General features: G+C 36.0%; 1 protein-coding gene across 1 annotated transcript in view; it reads left to right on the top strand.

Moving 5' to 3' along the window:
* CFAP44 (cilia and flagella associated protein 44) overlaps positions 1–27,035 on the top strand; it is a 103,519-nt gene that overhangs the window by 59,444 nt on the left and 17,040 nt on the right. The window contains exons 17-27 of the mRNA XM_069472618.1: positions 580–725; positions 1,666–1,936; positions 4,339–4,394; positions 4,561–4,723; positions 6,195–6,325; positions 14,568–14,764; positions 16,682–16,856; positions 18,353–18,530; positions 21,312–21,812; positions 24,099–24,302; positions 25,584–25,779. Of these exons, the coding sequence (XP_069328719.1) occupies positions 580–725; positions 1,666–1,936; positions 4,339–4,394; positions 4,561–4,723; positions 6,195–6,325; positions 14,568–14,764; positions 16,682–16,856; positions 18,353–18,530; positions 21,312–21,812; positions 24,099–24,302; positions 25,584–25,779 (2,218 nt within the window). The remainder of the gene's footprint in view (positions 1–579; positions 726–1,665; positions 1,937–4,338; positions 4,395–4,560; positions 4,724–6,194; positions 6,326–14,567; positions 14,765–16,681; positions 16,857–18,352; positions 18,531–21,311; positions 21,813–24,098; positions 24,303–25,583; positions 25,780–27,035) is intronic.

Here is a 27,035-nt window from a genome sequence, read left to right as displayed (position 1 = left end):
TAGTTCTCTTTCATTGACTTTTAAGTGGAAACAAATCACCATAAGGTTTTGGTTTTTTTTTGAGACAGAGTCTCGCTCTGTTGCCCAGGCTAGAGTGCCGTGGCATCAAGCTCACAGCAACCTCAAACTCCTGGGCTTAAGCAACCCTTCTGCCTTAGCCTCCCAAGTAGCTGGGGCTACAGGCATGCACCACCATGCCCGGCTAATTTTCTCTATATATTTTTAGTTGGCCAGATAATTTCTTTCTATTTTTAGTAGAGACAGGGTCTTGCTCTTGCTCAGGCTGGTCTCGAACTCCTGAGCTCAAATGATCCAGCCGCCTCGGCCTCCCAAGTGCTAGGATTACAGGTGTGAGCCCCGTGCCGGGCCACCATAAGGTTTTTATTAGTATAATTATATAGTTGCATATAAATGGACAAGGGAGATACTTTATGAAAAGAATAAACCTATCTCTAATCATAGAAATAGGTGGTTTAAAACATCTATTTTCTGTTTTAAAATTTGAAGTAATAAAATCTTCATGCATTCATATGTGTTATGTTTAAGTCCCACCTTTTATGTTATTTATCTCTTTTCCAGGGTGGTTATGATTCTGGTTTTCTATATCACTGTGAATTCCCCCCTTATGACAAGAGTAGCAATTTCCAAGAACAGAAAGATGAACCTTTTGATTTCCATTTTCTTGAGGATACAGAGAATAATCCTGTCCAAACTATCACTTTCAGGTGAGCAGAGTTTCAAAAAGCTCTAAAAAACTGTATTTCATTAGCATATATGTTTTTGTCCATCATGGATATTGTCCATTTTTAAAGATCCATCCAAATGAAAGGGTACTCAAACAATGTTTGGTTAAATAAATCAAATGAATACATAGAATCAAAGCTAATCCTGAAATGATATTTAAATTCCCCTTCAGATATTCTGTCAGAATTTCTGTTTATCATACAGTTAAATTGTATGTATTTACCTTCTCTTAGTTAGGAGGATGCTACTACTGGTCAGATAATAAAGAGTCAGGGTTACAATGAAAGGTTCTTTCTGGGGAAATCACATATTTAATCATTAGCCCTTTAATAATTGAGAACTGGGCTTCTATGCCAATTATGCTTCTGAAGACCGAATATAATAGCTCCAAATTTCAAATTGGCTTTTTTCTCTATCCTTTTGTATTCGTTTGCTAGGGTTGCCACAACAAAATACCACAGACTGGGTGGCTTAAACAACAGAAATTTGTTTTCTCGCAGTTCTGGAGGCTAGAGCTCCAACATCAAGTTAGCAGGTTTGGTTTCTCTTGAGGCCTCTCTCCTTGACTTACAGCTATCTGCCTTCTTGCTGTGTCCTCCTATGGTCTTTCCTCTGTTCTATAACATCCTCTTGTCCCCCTCCATGTCTTAATCTCCTCTTCTGATAAGGATACCAGTCAGACTGGATTAGGACCCACCCTAATGTTCTCCTTTTAACTTAATGACCTCTTTAAAGACCCTATCTCAAAATATAGTTACATTCTGAGGAGTTAGGGCTTCAACATGTGAATTTTGGGGGTATACAATTCAGTCCGTAACAACTTTGTTATTAAAGATTTAGTCATTTGTCCATTAATTTAAAATTGAACAGTATTTTCAGATTAATAGGAAGAACAATTTACTTTCCTTTTTTGTTTTATAGCGTTAACCAAACTATGATGTTTTGTGGAATGAGAAATGGAGCAATTCGAGTCTATCTCTTAAGTGAGAATGATCCTTCCCTGACCACTTTGGAGGACTACTGGCACTTCAATGTGCATGACAATAATTATGGATGTATTAAAAGCATCACTACTAGCTTTGATGACCGTTTCTTGATGACTGCTGGAACAGATAGTAATATCTTTGTTTTCAATATTTTTTCTGAATATATGTTAAAGAAAGACATGAAGGCCAAAGTGCCATCTTCCAGGGTATGTAAACTAACTAAACAGTTAATTAACAACAGCAAACTTTATTTTAAAATAGTGATGATAAAATTGTTTATGTTCTTTAAAAATTGAAAACTATTTAGACACATTCACCTTGTACTCCTGTCTTCCTACCAGTACTATAATTTTGACTTTCTGATTTTTCTATATCAAATATTAAAGATGTTAAATTCTCATTATTATTAAAGGTGTGGAATTCCCCAGATTAAGAAAGCATGTGTCAATGTTTCTAGGTCAATCTCTTTCTTAATCAAAGTTTCTTTTTTTCTCAAAGTGCACAATTTTTTTCAGATATATATTTTGCTTTTCATTTACTCATTTATTCATTTTGTAAGGGGCATGTATAGCCTGTACAACATAAAATGTACTTTTGAAAGGGGTTGTAAAAATATTATTGTCCTTACTTTTAGAATATGACAATGTGAGTCATGATCAAAAGATTCAGTATAAATTATTCTACTCTTAGGCAGAATAGATTATTGGCTTCATGATGAAGCTTGAGGGTTCAGATCCCCAAATTATATCCTTTTGTCCTGTCATAGAACCTGAATTTTCTGTTATCAAAGTGGTTCCTTTGGATAAAGTCAATATTTAATAACCATTAGAATTGCTCTTAAAGACTAAGGAATTGTATTAGAAAGATTATAGTTAAAATTCCTAGACCATACTGGCTTCCCATTTAACAGGTAGCCTACTTCAAAAGAACACACAAAGAATATAGGGAAGATATGAGCAGGTAAATTTTCATTTCTTTTAATAGCAGCAAAATTGGGAGTTTGGGCTACTCTTTAGGAAGGGTCCAGCTCAGAAAGAGGAATTACAGAAGGGACAGTATATGAACAAGGAGAATATCTTTCTGCCTAGTTCCAGCCCTCTCTATAGAAACCTGTATTGGATAGAAAAAAATTTATTTCACATTTGAATGTATCTTTTTATTTCTGGCTGCAATCGATATTTCTTAAATCACTGAAATAAACTCTGCTTTTAAGAAGGCAAAATTAGAAGCTTTTAAAAACCCACAAAAAACCAAGCTCTGCGTAGGTTTAAGGTTCTTACTGTACTTTAAAATCAGCTGGGGAATCCTTAGAAGTGCAGATGCCTGAGCCTCACCAAGAACAATTAAATTGGAATTTCTGAAGGTGAGGCCCAGACTTCAGTGTTTTACAGAATATCCTTCACATGATTCTGATGTGCAGCCAGGATTAAGACTCATTTGCCTTTATTTTGGAACTGTTGGAAGCACCTTTGTTTAACTCAACTTTATTGCAAACAGCTGTGGCCAGGAGACAATTGGCTGAGTATCAGTATCAAACCTTGGAAATCATACTGATATTAGAGAACCAAGGGACTTAGCTCTGGCCAATAGAAGAATAAAAAATAAATAAAATTCAATCAATTTATGTCCTAAGTGATTAATAGTAACTATAATTTATTAGCTATCACTGTCTCTTACATTGGTCATGTTCTATGACTTCACTTTTATTGAAGTCATAAACATTGACTTCCATAAATATATGTGTTTACATTTCATATGTATGAAGACTATAATAAAACAACTTGCTCAAAAGAGTCTTTATTTCTTTACAAAGAATACAGCAAAATGGAGACCTATCTGTTATGAAAGAGAACAGAGAATAAACAAGTTTAGTTTTACTTGTGAACTGATGAGTTAGCAAACTAAAACTTTGTTTTGTTCACTGAGTTATAATTCCTCTTCCTTAAAATCACAGATTAAGACATTATACAGCACAGCGCCTGAATAATCAAAGTACTTTTAAGTGATTCACTTCTTAATTTCCCTTAATTTAAAGTTATTTCCTTCTTAAAGGGAGATTTCTGATTTCATATCTCTCTCTTTCAAGGAAGGGAATTATATTGTTCTTTGCATTTTCCATTTTATGTCTTCTTTTGATAAGCTCATATAAAATGCTTTAAGTTAACAAATACATATATTTTAAAATCTTCCTAGGACACACTGAGGTATTTTGGGGAAGTATGCATATAATGAAGGGATGTGTTAAAAACAGCATTTTGAAATAAATGATCTAGAACTTTTTTTGTGAATTCTCTGTAACACATGAATATTAGTAATTCACATTTTGGAGGGGAATTACAGTGATATTAACATTTTGCAAACATATAATTAGTTTTCGAGACTTTTCCTACCTACCCCTTTAAATGAGAAAAAAACAAATAAGTTTAGTCAACTGTAATTTTCCCCTAGTTTGTTTTTTGTGAAACTACTTTTTAGACCTACAGTTGATAGAAACTGTCAGGAAAAAAAACCAAAAAAAAAAAACCTCTTCAATTTACTTCTTCCTACATATTTTAAGAGAAATATTATGTAGTTTTAAAGGGCTAATCTTTTATTTCTCTTCTTATAGTTTGGAATGGATGCAGAGCCAATTCCAAAAGATATTGAAGATCCCAAAGCCTACAGGTATGGGGATTTTTGATAAAAAATCAAGGCCTGAGTTTTTGCAAAACCAACCAACATTGTGCAGAAGTTGACCAAGCTAAATGAATTTCCAAGTTACTAAATAGTAATTTTCTCTTACCTTATTTCTGTATCATAACCTGTTATTGTTTTAAATTTCTGTTTTCAGTATTGAGAATGCCAGGAGAAAAAGAGAACATGACAAGTTAATGAAAGAAGTGGAAGAAATAAAGGCTGGGAAGAGAGAACAACTCAAAGCTTTGAGGAATGAATTTAGGAAGCTATTAGAAATGAATAAAGAATTACCAAAGCATATGCAGTTTAAACGGACAGTAAGCCTAAAATAATTTTAATTTTAATTTTAACATATGCTATTCATGAATCAAGACTAATATTTTGGCGGCAAGTAAAAACACTTAAAATCATCTTTATACTTCCCTTTATCTGGCCAGTGTGTGTGTAGCAACTAAACTACTGTAGAACTTGACACACCACATGGGTTGGCAGCAGATGAGCCTCTTTACATAACACAAAGTTTTGTATTGCACTTAGATACCTCACACTTTTTTTGGTAACAAGATAAGATATGGATATAAGTTTGAATCTGGTTATCGACTCATTGTATCTAGCCAAAATATCTGTTGGGTAGATACTTGTATAATTTGATTCTCTGTGGTTTCATTTCTGTAATTCATCAGATCTATTGAAAAGATAGTACCTGGTTGATCTACAAAGTTTTTAAAAGATGACTTAGTATAGTGGTAGTTAGGGGAGCAATCACAAAATTGTTTAAGCCAATTTTGTATTTATTTTTTTTCTTGTGGGACTTATTGCAAAGCCTCATGTACCTACTAGTAATTGGTTTTTTCATTTTGTACTATTTCCCAAATGGAATTACCGTTAAGAGTCTAATGAAGTTAAAACCTAGAATTTATCATTCTGAATATACCCGTGGATTACTTAGTCCTGTAATTCTAGAAGCACTATGCCAATTTCATATGAAAAATGCTTTGGTGAAATCATAATGTTTAACTCATAGTGGTTGAAAGACCAATTCGTAATAGTTAAAAGATCTGTATGCTATTTTACTAAGAAAAATGTAGATACTTCCAGAGTATGGATGATATAACTTAAGATAAAGAACGACTGAGGTAAGTACTGTGGCTAAGCACTTTGCACACATCATTACTTAAATATTAATAAAACAAACACCTCTGGAATGAATAATTACTGTTCATGATCTAGTGTAAATGCAGGCTCTGATATTTTTCCAGGGATGAAGGTAAGAAACTTGAGGCCCCTAAGTATCCTTATGGAAGAAAGTGGACCCCTTGATGGGGGACACTCAACAAGAACTTGGTGATGTAAAGAAGACACCAAGAACTGCCATCTTTCCTGGGTGGGGTCATACCCAAGGGGATGTTCAGCTAATGGCCAGCTCGGCCATAAACTTACCCTGTAACGAACTAGTTATGTAACAGTAGTGTCTTTGGGATGGTGAGAGTATTTTTTAAAAACTTTGTACACTCTCCAAATATTGATAACATTCATTATTTTTATTGTGGGGAAAAATCTTTAAATGTGTAACTTTATTTGAATTTTTATTAATTTCTGAGAACTTTTCTTCATATATTATGAAGGTAAGGTCAAAAGTATGCTATTTTTCCTCTGTGATAGACTTTATGATATTTGGGAGTTTCACAGTATGAATTTGAGGACAAAACTTAGAAATCTGTATCTGTATATGAAATGGAGGATTGATAAAGTACCCATTTTGATAAAAGCAAATGTAATTATCTGCAGGATTTTGATCTAGATTCCAAAATTCGTGCTGAGATTGACAGAAAAACAGCCTTCAAACTTCAACAAGTGAGAAAGGAACTAGCTTGGGAAAAAGAGAAACATGAACTTGGCCTAAAGAAGCTACAGAATAGGTAGGATCCATATTTCCTGTAATTTAAGATGTTTGAGAGCACACATTTGAATAAAGAAGTTTATAGTAGTGTCAACAAAGTGGTCAGATAGGAGGTCTCCTAGTGTACCCACTGACTTGAAATCTAAAGGAATCATCTTGTTGCTACTACAGATGTCTTCCTAAGATTTCTGCTCACTCCTTTCTAGTTTAAATGTGGAAAATTTGTTTAAAATTTAGATTTTAAAAATTATAAAATACAAATTTATGTTCTGTTTTTGACAAATTATTTATATCAAATTAATATATGAGCACATATGTGTTAAGACATCAAAAATCAAATAGAACCAAAGAACTTTTTTGTTTGATCCCTCTCATGCATTAATTCAACTTTCCAGAGGAAATTACTGTTTTTGCCCTTTATTGAGATATTATTTACATACAATAAAGTACATAAATCTTAACTGAACAGCTTGAAAATGTTTTACAGATACACATTTGCATGGCTCAGATTAAAATACAGAACATTTGTAGCACTCCAGACAGTTTCCTCATGGCCCCCTCCTAGTAAATACCTACTCTCCAAAGTTGAATCTTTATTGCCATTAATTAGTTTTGTCTGTGATCTTCTTATAAATAGAATGTTATGGCATGAACTCTTTTGTATATAGCTTCTTTTGCTCATACCATGTCTAAGATTAGCAATGTTATTGCATGTAGCAGTAGTTCATTCTTTTTCATTGCTTTGTAATACTCCATTAAATGATGATACAATTTATTCATTTTACTATTGATAAATATTTGAGTTGTTTCTACTTTTTGGATACTATGAATAGTGCTACTACAGACATTCTTGTGCATGTGTTTTGGTGGATATAAGCACTTATTTTTGTTAGTTATATACTTACACGGGGAACTGTCGGGCTATAGGTTATATGCATGTTTAGTTTCATTAGACACTGCCAGTTTTCCAAAATGTTTCAATCAATTTACATTCTGACCATCAAAGTATGAGAATTCCAGTTGATCCCCATTGGCATTAGTTTCATAGGGCTGCTGTAGCAAAGTACCACAAATTGGTTGGCTTAAAAAAAATCACAGTTTTTTATTGTCTTACAGTTCTGGAGGCTGAAAGTCCAAAACCAAAGTGTCGGGCAAGTCAGTTCTTTCTGAGCTGGGAGGGAGAATCTGTTCCATGCCTTTCTCTGAGTTTTTGGTGGTTTGCCAGCAGTCTTTAGTTCTTGGCTTACAAAGGCTTCACTCCAAATCCTCTGCTTTCACTTGGCATACTCCCTGTTTCTTCACATAGTTTTTCCTGTGCATGTCTGTTTATGTGTCCAAATTTCCCCTTTTTATCAGGATACCAGTTATGCTCTATTAAGGCCCACCATGGTAATCTCATTTTAACTTGATTACCTCTGTCGAGACCCTCTTTTCAAATAACATCACATTCTGAGGTAATGGGGGTTAGGACCTCAACATATCTTTTTGGGGGGTCACAATTAAATCCATAACACTTATGTTTGTCATCACTTGAGACTGTCAGCCCAATTTCAGCTGTTCTCTAGTAGTATCTCAGTATGGTTTAAATTGACATTTCTCTGATAAGTGATGATTTTCAGGCCCTTTTTATGTATTTACTAGTCATTTGTCTATTGTCTATTGTTAGATATTGATTCAAGTCTTTTGTTCATTTTAAAAACTGGGGTGTAAGAGTTATATATTCTATTAATAGATATGAGTCTTTGGTTATTTTCATAAATATATGAATGACTACGTATATGACATGTGCATGTACATGCACATATATGTGTGTGTGCATATGTAAAATATCTTGCTCTAGCGTGTGGCTTTACTCTCTTAATGAAGTCTTTTGTTCAACAGAAGTTTTTAATTTTAATGAAGTTCAATTTACTAGTCTTTTTTAAAAAAAGATTAATGCTTTTGTGTTGTACTTAAAGAATTTTTGCATATTCCTAATTCATGGACTAAATCTCTTTTCTTCTAGAAACTCTATGGTTTTTCCATTACCCATTTTGAATAATTTTTATGGGTGATGTGAGATCAAGTGTCATTTGTTTCTATATGGGATTGAGTGTGATTTGTTTCTATATCGATATCCAATTGACTTGGTATTATTTGTTGAAAAGGATATCCTTTCCTCACTAGATTGTAGTGATGCTTTTGTATAAGTCAGGTAACTGTACATGTGTGAGTCTGTTTCTAAACTCTTTACTCTATTTCATTGGCCTATCGTTCTGCCAGTATCACCCTATCTTAATAAAGTATTGACATATAATATTATATATCCTTCAGCTTTGTTCTTCATCTCCAATATTCGTTAGGTTCTTTGCATAGAATCAACTTGCCAATTTTCACAAAAAGCCTGCTACAATTTTGATTAGAATTACATTGAACCTATAGATTTATTTAGGAATAAAAGACATTATAACAATAAATATCGAGTCTTTCAATTCATAAACATGATATATCTTGAAAAGAATCACTTTTAATATTTTTCTTGTGGTTATGACCATTTATCTAAATATTATATGCATTTATTGACTTCCTAGTGTGGTAGGTGAGGATTTTCCTCACCTTAATGTGTTCATGCTTTCCTCTAACATCTTTAACATATACAATATATTACATTATTATTGCTTTAATGTCTTCACTAGTTATATCATCTGTGTCATTTCTGGGTCTATTTCTATTGACTGATTTAAATCTGTTCATTTTGGGTCACATTTTTCTACTTTTTTGCCTGCCTTCCTGGTAAAGTTTGATTGGATTCCAGATGTGAATTTGACATGATGGGTACTTGGTATTTCTATATACTCTTAAATATTCTTGAGCTCTGTTCTGGGACTCAGTTAAGTTACTTGGAAATAGTTTAATTTTTTTTTTTTTGTATAATTTTACTTCTTTTTTTAATTTTATTTCAGAATATTATGAAGGTACAAACATTTTGGTTATATGTTATGACTTTGCCCAACCCAAACCATGATTTGAAGTGTGGCCCTTTCCCCACTACCGCGTCCTTTAGTTGTGAGTTTACCCACCGCCAACCCCCCAACCCCTAAAGAATATTACTACTGTGTGAGCACCTTAGTGTTGATCAGTTAGTGCCAATTTGATGGCTAGTACACGTGGTGCCTATTCTTCCATTCTTGTGATACCTCACTTTCGAGGATGGGCTCAAGCTCTATCCAAGAAAATATAAGAGGTGCTAGATCACCGTCATTTTATATAATTGAGTAATATTCTATTGTATACATATACCAAATTTTAATAATCCACTCATGAATTGATGGGCACTTGGGTTGTTCCCACATCCTTGCAATAGGCAATTGGGCTGCCATAAACATTTGGGTGCAGATGTCTTTATTATAGAATGTCTTTTGCTCTTTTGGGTAGATGCTTAATAGTGCTATTGCTAGATTGAATGATATTTCTATTTTTTAGCTCTTTGAGGTATCTCCATTCTTTTCCACAGAGAATGCACTAATTTTCAGTCCTAGCAGCAGTGTAAGAGTGTTCCTATATCTCCACATCCTTGCCAGCATTTGTTGCTTTGGGATTTTTTGATAAAGGCCAATCTACTGGGGTTAGGTGATAGCTCATTGTGGTTTTGATTTGCATTTCCCTAATGATTAGAGATGTTGAGCATTTTTTTATATGTTTGCTGGCCATTATTCTGTCTTCTTTTAAAAAGTTTCGGTTCGTGTCCTTTGCCCATTTATTGATAGGGTTGTTTGATTTTTTCTTGTTGATTTTGTTGAGTTCTAGATAGATTCTTGTTATCAGCCCTTTATCGGATATGTAGAGAGGAAATATTTTCTCTCATTCTGTAGGCTGTAGGCTGTCTATTTGCTCTAAAGATAGTTTCCTTGGCTGTGCAAAAGCCTTTTAATTTGATCAGGTCCCATTTATTTATTTTTGTTTGCTGTGATTGCTTTCAGGGTCTTCTTCATAAATTCTTTGCCTAGGCCAATGTCTGAAAGAGTCTTCCCTACATTTTCTTCTAGGATTCTTAAGGTTTCATGCCTTAGGTTTAAGTCTGTTATCCATCATGGATTGATTTTTGTTAGAGATGAGGGGTGGGGATCCAGTTTCAATCTTCTGCATGTAGTTATCCAGTTTTCCCAGCACCATTTATTGAAAAGAGATTCTTTTCTCCAGTGTATATTTTTGTTTGCTTTGTCAAAGATTAGATGACAATATGTGGATGGTTTCATCTCTGGATTCTCAGTCCTGTTCTAAAGGTCTATGTCTCTGTTCTTGTGCCAGTACCATGCTGTTTTAATTACTATAGCCTTATAGTACAGCTTAAAGTCTGGTAGACTGATATCTCCCAGTTTGTTCTTTTTACTTAAGATTGCTTTGCCTACACGATGTCTTCTCTGGTTCCATACAAAGCGTAGAATTATTTTTTCTAGATCTGTAAAGAACGATGATGGTACTGTTATGGGATTGCATTAATTCTGTAGATCACTTTAGGTAGTATGGACATTTTAACAATGTTGATTCTGCCAATCCATGAACAAGGTAGATTGTTCCATCTGTTTACAGCTTCTACAATTTCTTTTCTTAATGTTTCGTAGTTCTCCCTGTATATGTCTCTCACCTCTTTCATTAAATATATTCCTAGATATTTAATTTTCTTTGAGTCTATTGTAAAAGGTATTGCGTTTATTTTTATTTTTATTTTTATTTTTTGTTTGTTTTTCAGCTCATTATGGGGGTACAAAAGATCAGGCTATATACATTGCCCATGCCTCCCCATCCCCCTGAGTCTGAGCTTCAGTTGTGTCCATTCCCTAGACAGTGCACATCACACTCATCATGTAGGTGTGCACCCCTCCCCTCCCCCACCCCATCCCCCCCAGTCAGAACTTCAAGCGTGTCCATTCCCCAGGCAGTGTGCATCGCACTCAACAAGTAGGTATACACCCATCCCTTCCACCCAGCCCCAACCTCTGTCCGATACCCAATTGGTGTTATTCCCAAATGTGCACTCAGGGAAACCAGTTTGCTGGTGAGTACATGTGGTGCTTACTTTTCCATTCTTGGGATACTTCACTTAATAGAATGGGTTCTAGCTCTCTCCAGGAGAACCAAAGAGATGTCATATCGCCATTATTTCTAATAGCTGAGTAATATTCCATGGTATACATATACCACATTTTGCTAATCCATTCATGAATTGATGGGCATTTGGGTTGTTTCCACATCTTTGCAATTGTGAATTGTGCTCCTATAAACATTTGGGTGCAGGTGTCTTCTTTATAGAATGACTTTTGTTCTTCTGGGTAGATGCCCAATAATGGGATTGCTGGATAGAATGGTAGGTCTACTTGTATCTGTTTAAGGTATCTCCACATTGTTTTCCACAGGGGCTGCACTAGTTTACAGTCCCACCAGCAGTTGTATGAGTGTACCTATCTCTCCACACCCACACCAACATATATAGTTTTGGGACTTTTTGATAAAGGCCATTCTCACTGGAGTTAAGTGATATCTCATTGTGGTTTTGATTTGCATTTCCCTGATGATTAGAGATGTTGAATACTTTTTCATATGTTTGTTAGCCATTTTTATATCTTCTTTTGAAAAATTTCTATTCATGTCCTTTCCCCACTTTTTGATAGGGTTGTTCGATTTTTTCTTACTGATTTCCTGAGTTCTAAATAGATTCCTGTTATCAGTTCTTTATCTGATGTGTAGTATGCGAAAATTTTTTCCCATTCTGTAGGTTGTCTGTTTACTCTCGTGACTGTTTCTTTGGCTGTGCAGAAGCTTTTTAATTTGATCAGGTCCCATTTATTTATTTTTGTTGTTGCTGTAATTGCCTTAGGGGTCTTCTTCATAAATTCTTTGCCTAGGCCAATGTCTGTAAGAGTCTTTCCTACGTTTTCTTCTAGAATTCTAATAGTTTCTGACCTAAGGTTTAAGTCTGTTAACCACCATGATTTGATTTTTGTGAGAGGTGAGAGCTGTGTGTCCTGTTTTAGTCTTCTATATGTGGCTATCCAGTTTTCCCAGCACCATTTATTAAATAAGGAATCTTTTCCCCAGAGTATGTTTTTGTCTGCTTTGTCAAAGATTAGATGGCTATATGAGGATGGTTTTATATTTGGATTTTCTGTTCTGTTCCACTGGTCTGTGACCCTGCACTTGTGCCAGTACCAGGCTGTTTTAAGAACCACAGCCTTGTAGTATAGTTTGAAGTCTGGCAAATTAATACCTCCCATTTTGTTTCTGTTGTTTAAGATTGCTTTTGCTAAACGGGGTCTTCTCTGGTTCCATACAAAGTGTAAAATTATTTTTTCTATGTCTGTGAAAAAAGATGTTGATAATTTAATAGAGATTGCATTGAATCTGTAGATAACTTTGGGCAGTATAGACATTTTAACAATGTTGATTCTACAGATCCATGAGCATGGTATGGTTTTCCACCTATTTACATGTTCTACGATTTCCTTCCTCAGTGTTTCATAGTTCTCCCTATAGAGATCCAGTATTGGAAGTCCTTGCAAGAGCTATCAGGCAAGAGAGCAGAATCAAGGGAGTCCAAATAGGGACAGAAGAGATCAAACTCTCACTCTTTGCTGATGATATGATGTTATATCTAGAAAACCCCAAGGTTTCAACCAAGAGACTCCTGGAATTGATCAATGAATTCAGTAAAGTCTCAGGATACAAAATCAATACATACAAATCAGAGGCATTCATATACGCCAATAACAGTCAAATGGAGAACCAAATTAAGGACTCAATACCCTTCAAAATAGCAACAAAGAAAATAAAATACCTAGGAATATATTTAACTAAGGAGGTAAAGGTATCGCATTTTTGATTTGAATTTCAGCTTGACTGTTATTGGCGTATATGAATGCCTCTGATTTGTGTGTATTGATTTTGTACCCTGAGACTTTACTGAATACATTTATCAATTCCAGGAGTATCTTGGTTGAATCCTTGAGGTTTTCTAGATAGAATATCATATCATCAGCAAAGAGTGAGAGTTTGATCTCTTTTGCCCCATTTGTACACCCTTAATCCCCCCTCTTGTTTAATTGTTCTAGCAAGGACTTCCAGCACTATGTTGAATAGAAGTGGAGATAGTGGGCAAACTTGTCTGGTTCCAGTTCTAAGTGGGAATGGTTTCAATTTTTCCCCATTCAGTATGATATTGGCTATGGGTTTATCATATATGGGCTTCATAATTTTAAGGTATGTCCCATATATGCCTGAAATAGTTTAATTTTTTAAGGCTTGCTTTTAATCCTTGTTAGGTGAGATCAGGGCAGCCTTTAGTCTAGGGCTAATTTTTCCCCACTACTAAGAAAACACTCTTCTGATTATTCCCCCCTATGTCCCATGTATTATCTGGTTTGGGGGGAACACAAGCTATTACAGCATGTGTGGGATCTGAGAATTATTCTGCCTGTTCCTTTCTGGTGGGTCTTTTCCCAGCCTCAGGTAGACTCTTCATGCATGAGCTGATCAGGCTTGCCTGAAGCCTGGAAGGGAGTCCTCTGCAGATCTTCAGAGCTCTCTCTCTTCTTTCTTTCTCTCCGTGCAGCTATATCCTCTCTGTTACTCCATCTATGAATTATAGCACTTGTTACCTGGTATTAAATCCCTGAATAGTTGAATTCCTGGATAATACTTGAATATTTGAATTTTTGAATTATAACTATATTGCTATAAGAAATTAAAGTGGCTAAGAAATTCCTCTCAGGAATAATCCTCAACATAGTAGCCTATGTTTGGCTTTAATAAATATTTATAATATATTTATATATTTGTTTATATAATTTATATATTGATATTATTTATGTATCTATATAGCAATAATTATATATATATACTATATACTTATTATATATAATTGCCTATTATATATAATAGGTAGGGAGGTAGGTTACATTTCCTCAAGGTTCGATATGATTTATTTACCATTAAACTGCAGTCTGCCTGCAAATTTTTCATTTTTTTATATATTAGCAAAATAGCGGAATTATACTGATTAATAAGGAGTTTAGTATTTTCATTAGAAGGAATTTCTACTTGTTCCTTAATCAAGTCTAATCTAACTTTCATCACATCCTGTTGGTATATGCATGGTTAAATTTTGAGACTAGTATAATATAATGGCATTATTGATAAGAATAGTATATTATAGTTTTATTTTATCACTTAATCATGCAGAATGATCAAAAGGGAGACTATTTCAAATACTCCTTTTATTTTTTCAGATTCCGTGATCCATTGGAAAGTGATGCTGTTGTAGTTCATGCCATACAAAGTGACCACAAGATATCCTCCTATAGGCTGGCGAAGCCCTCTAAGTACTCCAAATTCAAAAGACCAAGTCAAACAGAGAGAAGACCAAGCAAATTGGAGAGGTTTGAAAAAGAGGGAGCAGGAAGAAGGGATAGCCAGAAAGAAACAGGTAGCCTAAATCGGTGGTCCCCAACCCCAGGCTGCAGACTGGTACCTGTCTGTAGTCTTTAGGCACTGGGCTGCAGAGCTCTGCACCCCCCCCACCTTCCTTAGGAGTGGGGGTAGGGGTGGGGTCCGCACAGCAGGAGATGAGTGGCAGAGGGAGAGAGTAAAGCTTCATCTGTATTTGTAGCCACTCCCCATCACTGGCATCACTGCCTGAGCTCTGCCTCCTACCTGTGCCCGTACCATGTCTGTGGAAAAAAATTGTCTTTCATGAAACCAGTTCCTGGTGCCAAAAAAGTTGGGGATCACTGGCCTAAATGGCAAGAAGTCTTTTACATCCTTATTTATTAAGACTTCAAAACTAAAATAGTCTTTTTGAGGGCAGAACCTTTGAATCTTCTACAGTGGGTTGAACTCAGTCTCTTGTCCCATTCCTTCCATGATGGTCTCTTTGGAATCAATAATCAGGAGAGGTGGGGGTATGTGGTATGGCTGAGAATGAGAGGCCACATATCTCCAGCAAATGCCACATGCCCACTTGCCTCTTTAATGGAGGTTGCTGAAGAAAACCACCCTGGTCATGTGACTGAGAGTGGGTGAGAGTACTGGATGTTGCTGTTTTCTCACTTCCCACATCCAGCTGTTCTTAAATCCAGGGCAATCCTAGATTAAAGAATAATTGTTCATTTCTAGGCACTGCTTCTTTTCAGATTCCTGGGCCCCACCATAGAGTGTGGGGCTAAAACACTGCATTTCAAATTATTTTCCAAGAACATATGCTTTAAACAGAATGAAGAGCTGAGAATAGGGCTGTGAAAATAGTACCTCTAATCCCTGCAACCTGTTTCTTGTGGCTGCCCACAAGGTAACTGCAGACGAGTAGGGGGAGGACAAGATTCTGGGAACGGTTTGGAGAGCGCAGTAAAGAATTAATGAAGGGGGCTGCAGCCTGGCCAGATCTAGGCTGTCGCCCAGGGATATAGCACTGACATTAATGCTGCCTCCTCCTCTTCATTGAAAAATCTTTAATGTCTCCTTTCTGCTTCTAAATTCTGGAACCATTAGCCTGGTATTTAATCCTTCCACAATCTATCCTGATTCTATGTTTGCAACAGTGCCTTCTCATACTATTCCACTTGCCTGTTTAGTTATTGACCTGCTTGCTGCTCCCTAATTATGCCTGAATACTTCCTAATTCCACACCCAGGCTCCTGCTAGAGTGACCTCTTCACCCTTCTCCTCTCTAAATTCTACCAGTTTTGGGGGATCTAGCTTGAACTACACTTATGCTATAAAGCCTTCCCATGACCACCCAGGCCACACGAAACTCTTCTTTTTGCATACTGCTGCATATTTGAAGTATGAAATGGTGACATAATGATATAACTCTCATATTATTTAATTTTTTTCATGTCTATCTAAGGTATATCTTTATGTAGCTTGAACATGAATAATTTTCCAGTGGACTTGTTAATTGATAAAGCCAATAATTTTAAATCATAGATTTGATTGTGTGTTTCTGACCAGTTTTTTAATTGGCTACAGAGCACTTCAAATTGCATGCATCAAATAGGACTCACTTGCTTCTTCCCCCTTTCCCCACCATCATATCACAAACACTGCTTCCCAGCTTCCCAGTATTGGTTAGTGGTCCATAATTATTTACCTTGCTCTTTACTTATTTAATATATGTCCTATCTTGCCACCTTTTTAATAAGGCTTTTGGACCTAGATATTTTTTATTTTGGCAGTCCACAGTACTTATTATGGCGTTGAAGTCATAGCAGTTGCTCAATAAATACTTTGGTTTACAAATTCAGTATATTCTTTGGATATTTTTAATGTGGTAGGTTAAAAATAATATTTGAGAGTTTTATTTTTATATCTCAAAAAGACTGAAAAATGTTGATTCTCTGTACAGGTGGGAGTGTTAGCATACAAGAAGAATCAATAATAGAAAAAGGGAAGAAATTTCGGCCTAAAACGTTAAGTGAAATTATGGTGAATAATCAAATCGCGAAAACAAGGAAACTCATATTAAAAGCTGAAAAGGCCCAACTTAAGATTCAACAGCGAAAAAAAGAATGGGAGGAACTGTGAGTTTTTGTTTTTTTTTTTTTTTTACCTAACGTCTTATCTTTTTAATATGTGAGACCCAAAATATACCTTAAAGAAATCTTTCTATTTATTGACATTGTTATCATTTAAATTAAAAAGTAAAAGAACTAGAAACAGGGATGGAGATATTAAAGACAGGTCAACTGGATCTTTCAACGTAGCAATACTTTGGTGGAACTTCTATGATCCTTAGAGTTTCAGGTCCAGGAATTCCATTTTGCTAATACAATGTATAGTCAGAATGCTTTTTAAGCATTAAGAAATTTTTTTCTTTTCCAACATCATAAATATATTCTCCTGTATGTTCTTCTAACATCTTATAGTTTTGACTTGCACCTTTATCTCTAACCATCTGAGGTAAATTTCTTTTTCAAAGAATCTTTAAAAATCTAATATTAGTTTCATTTAACAAGCACGTATTTTCATTTGTTTACTTGCCACCTATATACCTTTGGTGATGTCTCTTCCTGTCTTTTGGTACTGTTTGAATGGGATTGTTTGCTTTTTTACTGTTGAGATTTGAAAGTTCTTTATATATTCTAGATTCTAGTCCTGTGTCATATATATATATATACTTTGCAAATATTTTCTCCTAGTCTGTAGCTTGTCTTTTCATTCCCTTAACAGAGCATTTCAGAGAGCAAAAGTTTAAAATTTTGTTGATGTCCAATTTATAAATTTTTTCTTTTATGAATCTTGGTTTTGGTGTCAAGTCTAAGAACTCTGCATAGCCCTAAATCCTAAAGATTTTCCCCTATTTTTCCTAAAAGTTTTATAGTTTTTCATTTTATATTTAAGTCTGCGATCTACTTGGAGTTAATTTTTTATAAGCTGTGAGACTTAAGTTGTGGTTTGTTTTGTGTGAGTGTGTGGATGTCCAATTGCTCTAGCACTTTTGTTGAAAAGGTATTTCCTCCGTTGAATTGCTTTTGCACCTTTGTCAAAAATCACTTGTGTGGATCTATTTCTGGGTTCACTTTCTGTTCCATTGATCTGTGTATCAGTCCTTTGTCCAATACTACACTGTTTTGATTCCTATAGCTTTAAAATAGGTCTTGAGATTGGGTAGATTGATTCATCTCATTTTATTCTTTTTCAAGATTATTTTAGACATAGAAACATTTAAATTCTTAGTCATTAAAAAAACCCAATTTCTAAGGCTTAAAGTTATATTAAGGTAATAAATAATAATGTTAATGTGCATTACTTAGAAGTGAACCAAAGTGATTCAGATTATCTCAGTATAATCTACTGATTGGTTTTTATTAATTTAACTATATGTTATTTTGCTTGGGATGCTTTGAAAATATTCATTAACCTCTAAAAAGTGCATGGGCTCTATAGACAAAAGTGACACCACAGACTCAGAATTATACTTTTGCTTCATGATTGAATTTGAGTGTGTACCTATATTAAAGTAGAAAAATTAGAGTTTGTTGTTATATTTGTTGTGGGTTGTCTATTTTTCTGGTAGATACAAGAGTAAACCTGATGATGACTTTGAAGATCCCAAAGATCTTCAAGCCATCAAAGAAGCCCAGCTGTACATGGGAGATTTCAATCTGAAGACAGCACCAGACTACAAGATACCTGAGCACATGAGAATAAATGCTGCCAAGAAGGAAGAGGAACTAGGACACCTAGACACTCTGGTACTTACCCAGATTTCATGACAATGAGAAGGCACCTTGGGTTTTTAATTGAATTTTACTAAAACCACCCATTTCCCTATCTGGTCAATAAATATTTATGACCACAGCAATTTCAAACTGGAAAAGACTTTCATGATTATCTAACATGCCCTCTTTTTACAAATGAGGAAACTGAGGACCAGAGAGGACAAGAGATTTGTCTATGATTAGTTAGCTAGCGTGGTAGAACCAACTTTCACGTTAATTATATGGCTCAATACCAGTTTCATGGGTTAAAGCATTATATTTTGTGAACTTTGAACCTCTGAAATTCAAACAACTCTTTATTGGGTTTAGATTTTGGCTGCCGTGGACCACCAAGGGACTTAGGAAAAAGGCCATTGTTTAGCCTTTCTTTGCAGGACTTCCAGACTTTTTTAGGTAACTCAATACTAATCAATTAATATATTGCTTTTTGACTTTCTCTGCATTTCTCCGAACTGCTAGCAATCATCCTGATTTCTGATCTCCATTTTCTTATTAAAAAGTTCTTCTTTGTACCATATTAATTCCTTAATCACCATTTGAACTGACAAGAGACTTTTTAGACTTAAAGGTTTAGAAGGCACCTAAGCTACCATTTTTTGGAGATTTTGATACTTGGCCATCTAATACAGTTGTGCGGGTTGCACATTTCAAGGCATCACATTGCAGAGGGTGCCAATCATATCAAAGATATAGTATATTTGCATATTTTATAATTTTCTGACAAATGGAAATGAAATGTCCTGGGGGAAGGGTGTCTTTTTCTGTTCACCAAAGATATACATGCCAGCAGCACAGGGATGCTGACATGGCAATGCATAGCCACCAATAAATTTTCATAGCTCGTAACTCTACCTTACTGGTCAAAATGGACATTTTGGACATAGTATTAGTGACATTTGGATTATTTTTCTAACTGTTCATCTAAGGTAGTTCTTGTTTGTCCATCATGTTCCATCTGTCATCATAGAGAAATGTTCTTATCACGATTTGTTAGTCATCCATCCTGAAATTTTATAGTCTAGTTGGGCAGGTGTGATGTCTTTAAGTTAATTGAATTATACTGAAATCTGCTTTATTAAAATGACAGCATAAAATAATGTATAATGTCTTATTCTACAGTCAGAAAACCAGAGTTCCATTTTCATCTTTGTCACTTAAGCTATATGAACTTTGCTAAGCCTTTTGCCTCACCTGTAAAAGGGGTATCAATACCAGTTAACAACAATAAGACAAGTCTAGTCTTCCTTACAGGGTTAATGTAATGGTTAAAATCAATAAACATTTATTATTGTCATGGTCAAATTCAAAATCATTCAAAAAGTATTAAGCAGGTTTTTTGGGGGGGTTTTTGTTTGTTTGTTTTATTTTTATTTTTGAAACAGGGTTTTGCTCTGTCACCTGGACTGGAGTGCAGGTGCATCATCATAGCTCACTGCAACCCCAAACTCCTGGGCTCAAGCAATCCTCCTACCTCAGCCTCCCCAGTCACTGGGACTACAGGCGCATGCCATGACGTCCGGCTAATTTTTCTATTTTTAGTAGAGATAGAGTCTCACTCTTGCTCAGGCTGGTCTCAAACACCTGAGCTCAAGTTATCTTCCTGCCGTACCTTCCCAGAGTGCTAGGATTGCAGGTGTGAGCCACCTTTGCCTGACCTTAAGTGTTTTAAAAATAGTTTATTATCTATCCCTTTCCCCTAGTGTGTTATTTGAAAAACTAGCAAGAAAAAATTGATATGGAAAGAGGCTCCTCAAAGAGGTAGGCCTTACAGACATCAGAGTGGTTTGGCTTTGTTCTTGTAGACCTAATCTTCATCCTCCAGGTACTTTACAGGTGGTTCCCTACTCACCCAAAGTGCTGCCTTTAGTGTTTAAACCTCAGTGCTTTACAGGCTTATTTTCAAGTATGCAAAACGTCTCATCTTGTTATGGTATTTTTGCTTCATGGGTAATAAATAAATATATAGGTTAAGTTTTGTAAGACTGCTTGAAGAAGTGCCTTTAGATCTTTTATTTTTTTAACTATATATTTATGCAAAGTAATTCGTAATGGCCTTTAGACCATCTGGTAGCCTGATTGCACACAGAGGGTAGGGTTGCACACGCTCTTAGGCTCTGGTAATGGCATTTAGAAAACAGACCAGGGAGAGAGCTGGTAATAAAAGAGCAACGGGCATTTATAGCCCCTGTGGCTGGAGGCAGAGACACAGCTTGGCTTAGCTAAATGGTGAAGGAACCAAGGAAAGATCCTGGAATCTCTTGGTGTGGCACAAGGAATAATATGTGGCCAAAGTACAGCATGAAAATAGGCTAACCTGCAGTTTGGCCCTAGGCGGGCAGCCCTACATGAGTCTAAGGGATTCGAGGTTCCAGCAGGGAAAGGCAGTTAGTGGCTGTCCCCTCTCTCCCTGGGGAGAGTGTCCCGCTGAACACAAGGCTGCAGGAAGGACTTCCAAGGGGTAGTGAAGGGGCACAGAGGACCTCAGCCACACGAGCCCGCTAAAGGGAGCAAATTGTGAAACACAAAGGGATACCAGAGGTCACATCAGGCTGTCCTACCATGTTGGAGGAGCTAAGTGAAAAAAACCCTAAAACCTAGAGAAAAGGGTAACTTGGTGGTGAACGAGGATTATCAGACACATTCTTATCTTGAATTTTTGCTAAGCCTATGAGTCAAGGGACAAGAGCAAATCATATTTCAAACTGTGCTTTGTAAGAGAGTTGTCTTTTATTTCCTTCGTCTTCTTTTTCTCAGGCCCATGGAAAGAAACGTCACATGAATAAGTGCATCCTCTCTCTTCGAGACCTTAAAGTGGCTGTTATCGAGGAAATTCAGTGCCTGGTACAAGAACTGAAGAGCATTCAGTCAACTCTTCACAGATCCAAGCACATCCCCATTCCCCAAATCCCTCAGATACATCCGGACGAAGTTCCAGAGAAGAGATTTCAGTATAATGAGGAAACTCTCCTAAATTTTAAGCAAGAGCAGATGAAAAAGGAGGATGAAAAGCCCCCCCAAATGGAACAGTCAGGATCTGGAGGCTCAGGTGGAAGATTTCTCAGACTTTCTTCTGGAAAGGATGGGGATTGGACGACACGAGACTCACTATCTAGATCATCAAAGCCATCAGGATTCAGTCTGGATATTCCAAAGTTTCTGGAATTTGAAAAAGCAGAGCCAACTGATGTGGAGCTGGAGATTATGAAGAGGGATGAGATTAAACACGTGTACATGCAACAGTATTTGGTCAACAGGGTAAGGGGTGAAGCTGTTCCTATTTGAAGCTAAAGGAGAGGAGAGCAGGGGAAGAATTAGTCCTCCCCACCCTTCACCTTATGAAAATCATTGTGCTCTGCCCGGAACCCTGGAGCTTTCTAACTTTTTCTTTTTGGAAAGCTGACTAGGAATGAAGGGCAGACCCATGTTTCATTTAGTTGGCATCTAACTGAAGTCAGGGAGAAGGGGAAGTGGAGGAGCAGCTTTCAGGTGGTGGACAGAACATAATTAGAAATCTTCCAGAGAAACAGGACACTGCTTGTCACAGCACCCTCTTCCTCTAATGCCTGATTTGCTCCATTAGTGGCATGTTTATGGTGATTACTGGGTTTGAAATTGTTCTGGAGCTGGAATGGCAACTGTTTTTATTTCTAGGAAAATCAGGACCAGACTAGGTCCAGTTGCACAGGATGTGCTCTGAATATGAAAGAGGACCTTTCTTGAATAGAGAGCTCCCTGTTGCCAGCCACATGGCCTCTCCTTCCTCCATGTGTCTTTCCAGCTCCATCCCGTGATGGCTCCCCCTATACCTTCCCAGCCTTATTCTTCACCATTATCTCAACTTTTTCTAGCCTGTTTTCTCACTGTTCCTGCCTCTCCCCACTCCCCCTTTCCCTCCCATACCATTCTGAGTTTCATATCTGTGCTTTTTCGTTTGCTATTTTCTTATACCTGTGATGACTTCCTTCCAGAGTTGAGATATCCATCATTCAAAGCTTAGCCCAGTTCCAAACCCTCTCCAGCACCTTCTGCCCACATTACATACTCTCTCCTTGTTTCTAAACTCCAGTTGCCCCTGTAATCAGCACCTCATATTTTACACTAATTTTTCTTGATGTTTCATGTGTGTTTTGTCTTGAAATTAGAACGCACAGTTCTTGAGCCTAAGGCCACATATACTTCCCCTGATTCCCCCACATTGCCTAGGCCTAGGATAATGCCACACATAACAGATAGTTGGTCAAAAGTTTCCATTGGTTTAATTGTAACTAATTTATTTATTTTATTAATTTAAAAGTATGTATTGGAGATATATGATAGCTAGGTAGTAGGAATACAATACTCAAAAAGGACACATTCTCTATCGTCGCAAATAGCTCTATCTTGCTATTGGAGCGAGAAAAAATAAAACAAATGTAACCCTTACAAACTTGGAGACCTATATGGTCCAGCTTAAGAATGGTGTTGCAGTGAAGAAAATATAGTCCTACCTCTGAAGAAATTTAGGAATAATTCACATTTATTGAACAAGCATTCAGGAGGAACCCACACATGGTCTATAGCCATATTTATTTAAAAGTTTAATTTTTTTCTTCTCTCTTCACTCTCTCTCTCTTTTTTAGTCAAATTGCCTAGTAATTTCACCGCCCCAACCACACAGAGCTCTTCCTCTTCCTCAGCCCCTAGTCTGGGCTCTCACTCACTATAGGCTTTTGACAGTGGAGGCCCCCTGTCACATACAACCTAATGAAAAACATAGAATGGGTCGTCTCTTCCTATTGTACTAGTTTCCTTGGGAGAATCAGTCCTTGATGTTCTCTCTTGACCTATTCCTCTCTTTTGGGATGAGGTAGGGGAGAGCTGTGCCAAAATCAGGTAAAACTGAGGACTTACAATTATTAGAACCACAGTGGAATAAGGTCTGGACCAGGACTTGAGATACTTAGGGTCTTATCCCACCTCTGTAACAAATCAGCTTTGATTTCAGGAAAATCACTTTTGGCCTTTATTTCTTCATCTGTAAAATAAGAAGATTGAATAGGTTTTTTTTTTTTTTTTTTTTTTGTGGCTCCATGATTATATTTATGTATTTAAAAATATTTACCATTCAGTAGGTTTAAAAATTTTCAAAATAAGAAGTTGGGGGAAATATTTATTTGTGCTTACTATATAAAAGACAATGTAGAGATACCATGAAGAATAAAGAGAAGACAGGTATAGACACTAGCCGCTCAGAAAGCTATGTAGGCTATACAGCACAGCAAGGAGGGCATTCTTGGTTGATGGCTTCATCAGTGGTGAAGAAATAGCTGGAAAGACTGTAGTTACAGAAATCCTACCACTTAATAAATTAATTTATATAAATTTAATGCAATTGATGGATTAATTTATGTGAATACACATACACACACGTAATTCCCCATCCATAATAGGGGCATAATGAAAAATGCTTTTAAACAAATTAGTGCTGTTAGATAGTTTTAAAATGCATTTACCTATTCTATTTAACTTCTAATATATCCTCAAATCTCTTTTCCACCTCAGATCAAAGAACTGATTGTCACTTTTGATGCAGAACTCCGTGTCCTGAGACATCAGAAGCTAAAACTAGATATTCAGATGAAATTATCCGATCTGCACCATGTCACGTTATTTCAAGAAATACTTCTCCTCAAGAATTTTGAAAAACAGGAGAACATACTTCAAGAGCGTGTTAATTCCTCAGACAAAGAGGAACAGTTCATGCAAGTATGAGCGGGCAGGAGAATCATGGCTGGCAGCTCCCTTAGTTATGTAGGGAACCTGATTCTTTTTTTACTTTTTTTCCTTCTTAACTTAATTTTCCCACTTGTTCTAGATCCCATCTTTTTCTTATCTTCTCTTCCCTCCTCCTTTTTTCTGTTATTCCTACTTACTCTCCATCTTTAGTATCTGTGGTCAGAGGTAAATAACAGATATTTTAGTGAATTTGATCTGACAGTTTGTAAGACAGGAGAATAAGATGTTCAAAACCGAGCCTTGTATTTAGTTTATCAATGGATTTCAAAAGTCTATATTTTTTGCCCTAGCTATCATATGAAATAGAGTTTTGATTATATGTTATCCTTATGAACATAACTGGAAAAGAAGTTGTGAGTTTTTTAAGTATGATAGCTAGTTTCAGTGTAATATATAATTGAATATCACAGGAAACAAAGTTTGTTATATCCATATGTTAAATCTAAAGATATAAATTATACTTATTTTTGTTTTAAAAGAAGATTCTATTAAGTAGATATCATATACTGAATAATGAGTTTTGGGGTATATCAGCTTCACTAGAAATGATGAGTCTTTTTGTTTTAGTTATCATATATCAATACAAAAATGTTTTTGAGACTACGCATGCAAAAATATTGGCTGACATGCACATGTCAATTTCTTTCTTTTTTTTTTTTTTTTTGAGACAGAGTCTCGCTCTGTTGCCCAGGCTAGAGTGAGTGCCGTGGCGTCAGCCTAGCTCACAGCAACCTCAAACTCCTGGGCTCAAGCAATCCTTCTGCCTCAAACTCCAAAGTAGCTGGGACTACAGGCATGCACCACCATGTCCAGCTAATTTTTTCTATATATATTTTTAGCTGGCCAGATAATTTCTTTCTATTTTTAGTAGAGACGGAGTCTCACTCTTGCTCAGGTTGGTCTCGAACCCTGACCTCGAGCGATCCACCCGCCTCGGCTTCCCAGAGTGCTAGGATTACAGGCGTGAGCCACTGCGCCCGGCCAATATATTTCTTTAATTTAGATTTTTTGAGGGAGCTTAGCATTAAAAAGCTGATCTGATTCTGAACTTAACTGACTTTTACAAAAGAATTATAAAATTTTAACCAAATAAATGATGTCTCTGCAAACATCAGAAATGTAAACTTCTATTAAGAAGCCTTTAAAAAATATTTGTGGACTGTAACCTTGCATTGTAAAGTACATTGCTCTCTGAACCTGGTTTATCAGAAATACTCTATTTATCTTTCGTTCTTGTTTTTATTCATTTAGTGGAAAATAAATGAAACTCTTAAAGAGATGGAAGAGAAAAAGAATGAAATCAGCAAGCTCCAGGACCAAGAAAAGGCACTGTATGCTGGTTTTCAAGCAGCGATTGGAGAAAACAATAAATTTGCTAACTTCCTCATGAAGGTCCTAAAGAAGAAGATTAAGCGGGTAAAGAAAAAGGAGGTTGAAGGAGATGCTGGTTTGTATTCCTTTCTTACATGTCATCCTGTTTTCTCTCATTAACATGAAATAGAGAAGTAACCAAGGGACCTGTTAGATACCCTATTGTTTTGACTACAACATAGACAATATAGAGGCACTGTGGCAGTTGAAGAGGAGAGGATGTAAGCCTTTAGATATTTAAACATCTGGAATCTCTGTGTGTATGTGCAGTGTATCTGGTATGAGTTAGTATGGGTAGTTTAATTTAATAAGCACATCTTTTGTGTGTTTATTTGCCGTCTGTATATCTTCTTTGGTGAAGTGTCTTTTCTTGTCTTTTGTCCATGTTTGAATAGGATTGTTTGTTTTTTACTGTTGAGTTTTGAGAGTTCTTTATATATTCTAGATGCTAGTCCTGTGTTGGGATATGTGGTTTGCAAATATTTTTTCTTGGTGTGTAGTTTGCCTTTTCGTTTGCTGTAGCACCATTTGTTGAAAAGGTTGTCTCTCTCCCATTGAATTGCTTTTGATCTTTGTCAAAATCATTTAGGCATATTTGTGTGGATCTATTTCTAGTTTGCCTATTCTGTTCCACTGATGTTTGTGTCTATGCCTCCACTAATATACTGCAGTCTTGGTTACTGTAGCTACATATTGAGTCCTGAAATCAGGTAGACTAATTCCTCCCACTTTATTCTTCTTTTTCAGAATTGTTTGACCTATTCTGTCTTTCCGTATTTGAGAATAATCTTATTTATATCTGCAGAAAATCTTGTTGGAAATTTGATAGCGATTGTGTTAAACCTGTGTATCAATTTGGAGAGAACTGTCACCTTTACTACATTGGGTTTTCCAGTGCATGACACAGTATGTCTGTTTATTTAGATCTTTGATATCTTTAATCAGCATTGTATAGTTTTCAACATACAATTCATGTGCATGTTTTGTTAGATTTATACCTATTTCCTTTTTTTAGTGATTTTAAGTGATACTGTATTTTTACTCTCAGTGTCCTCATGCTCATCACTATTAATTGATTTTTATATGTTTATCTCTTATCCCATGACCTTGCTTACTAGTTCTAGGAGTTTTGGGTAGATTACTTGGGAATTTCTGTGTAGATGATAATTTTATCTGCAAATGTGGGCAGTTTTATTTATTTATTTCTGATCTGTATGCTTATTTCCCTTTTCTTGCCTTATCGCATGGCCAGAACAATCAGTACTACATTGAAATAGAGTGCTGAGCGCTGACATCCTTGCCTTGCTCACAGTCTTAGGGGGAAAGCATTCA

Source organism: Eulemur rufifrons, chromosome 7 (assembly GCF_041146395.1).
Source record: "Eulemur rufifrons isolate Redbay chromosome 7, OSU_ERuf_1, whole genome shotgun sequence".
Lineage (NCBI taxonomy): Eukaryota > Metazoa > Chordata > Mammalia > Primates > Lemuridae > Eulemur > Eulemur rufifrons.
The sequence above is the reverse complement of the archived record's forward strand: the minus strand, read 5'-3'. Positions and strand labels throughout refer to the sequence as shown.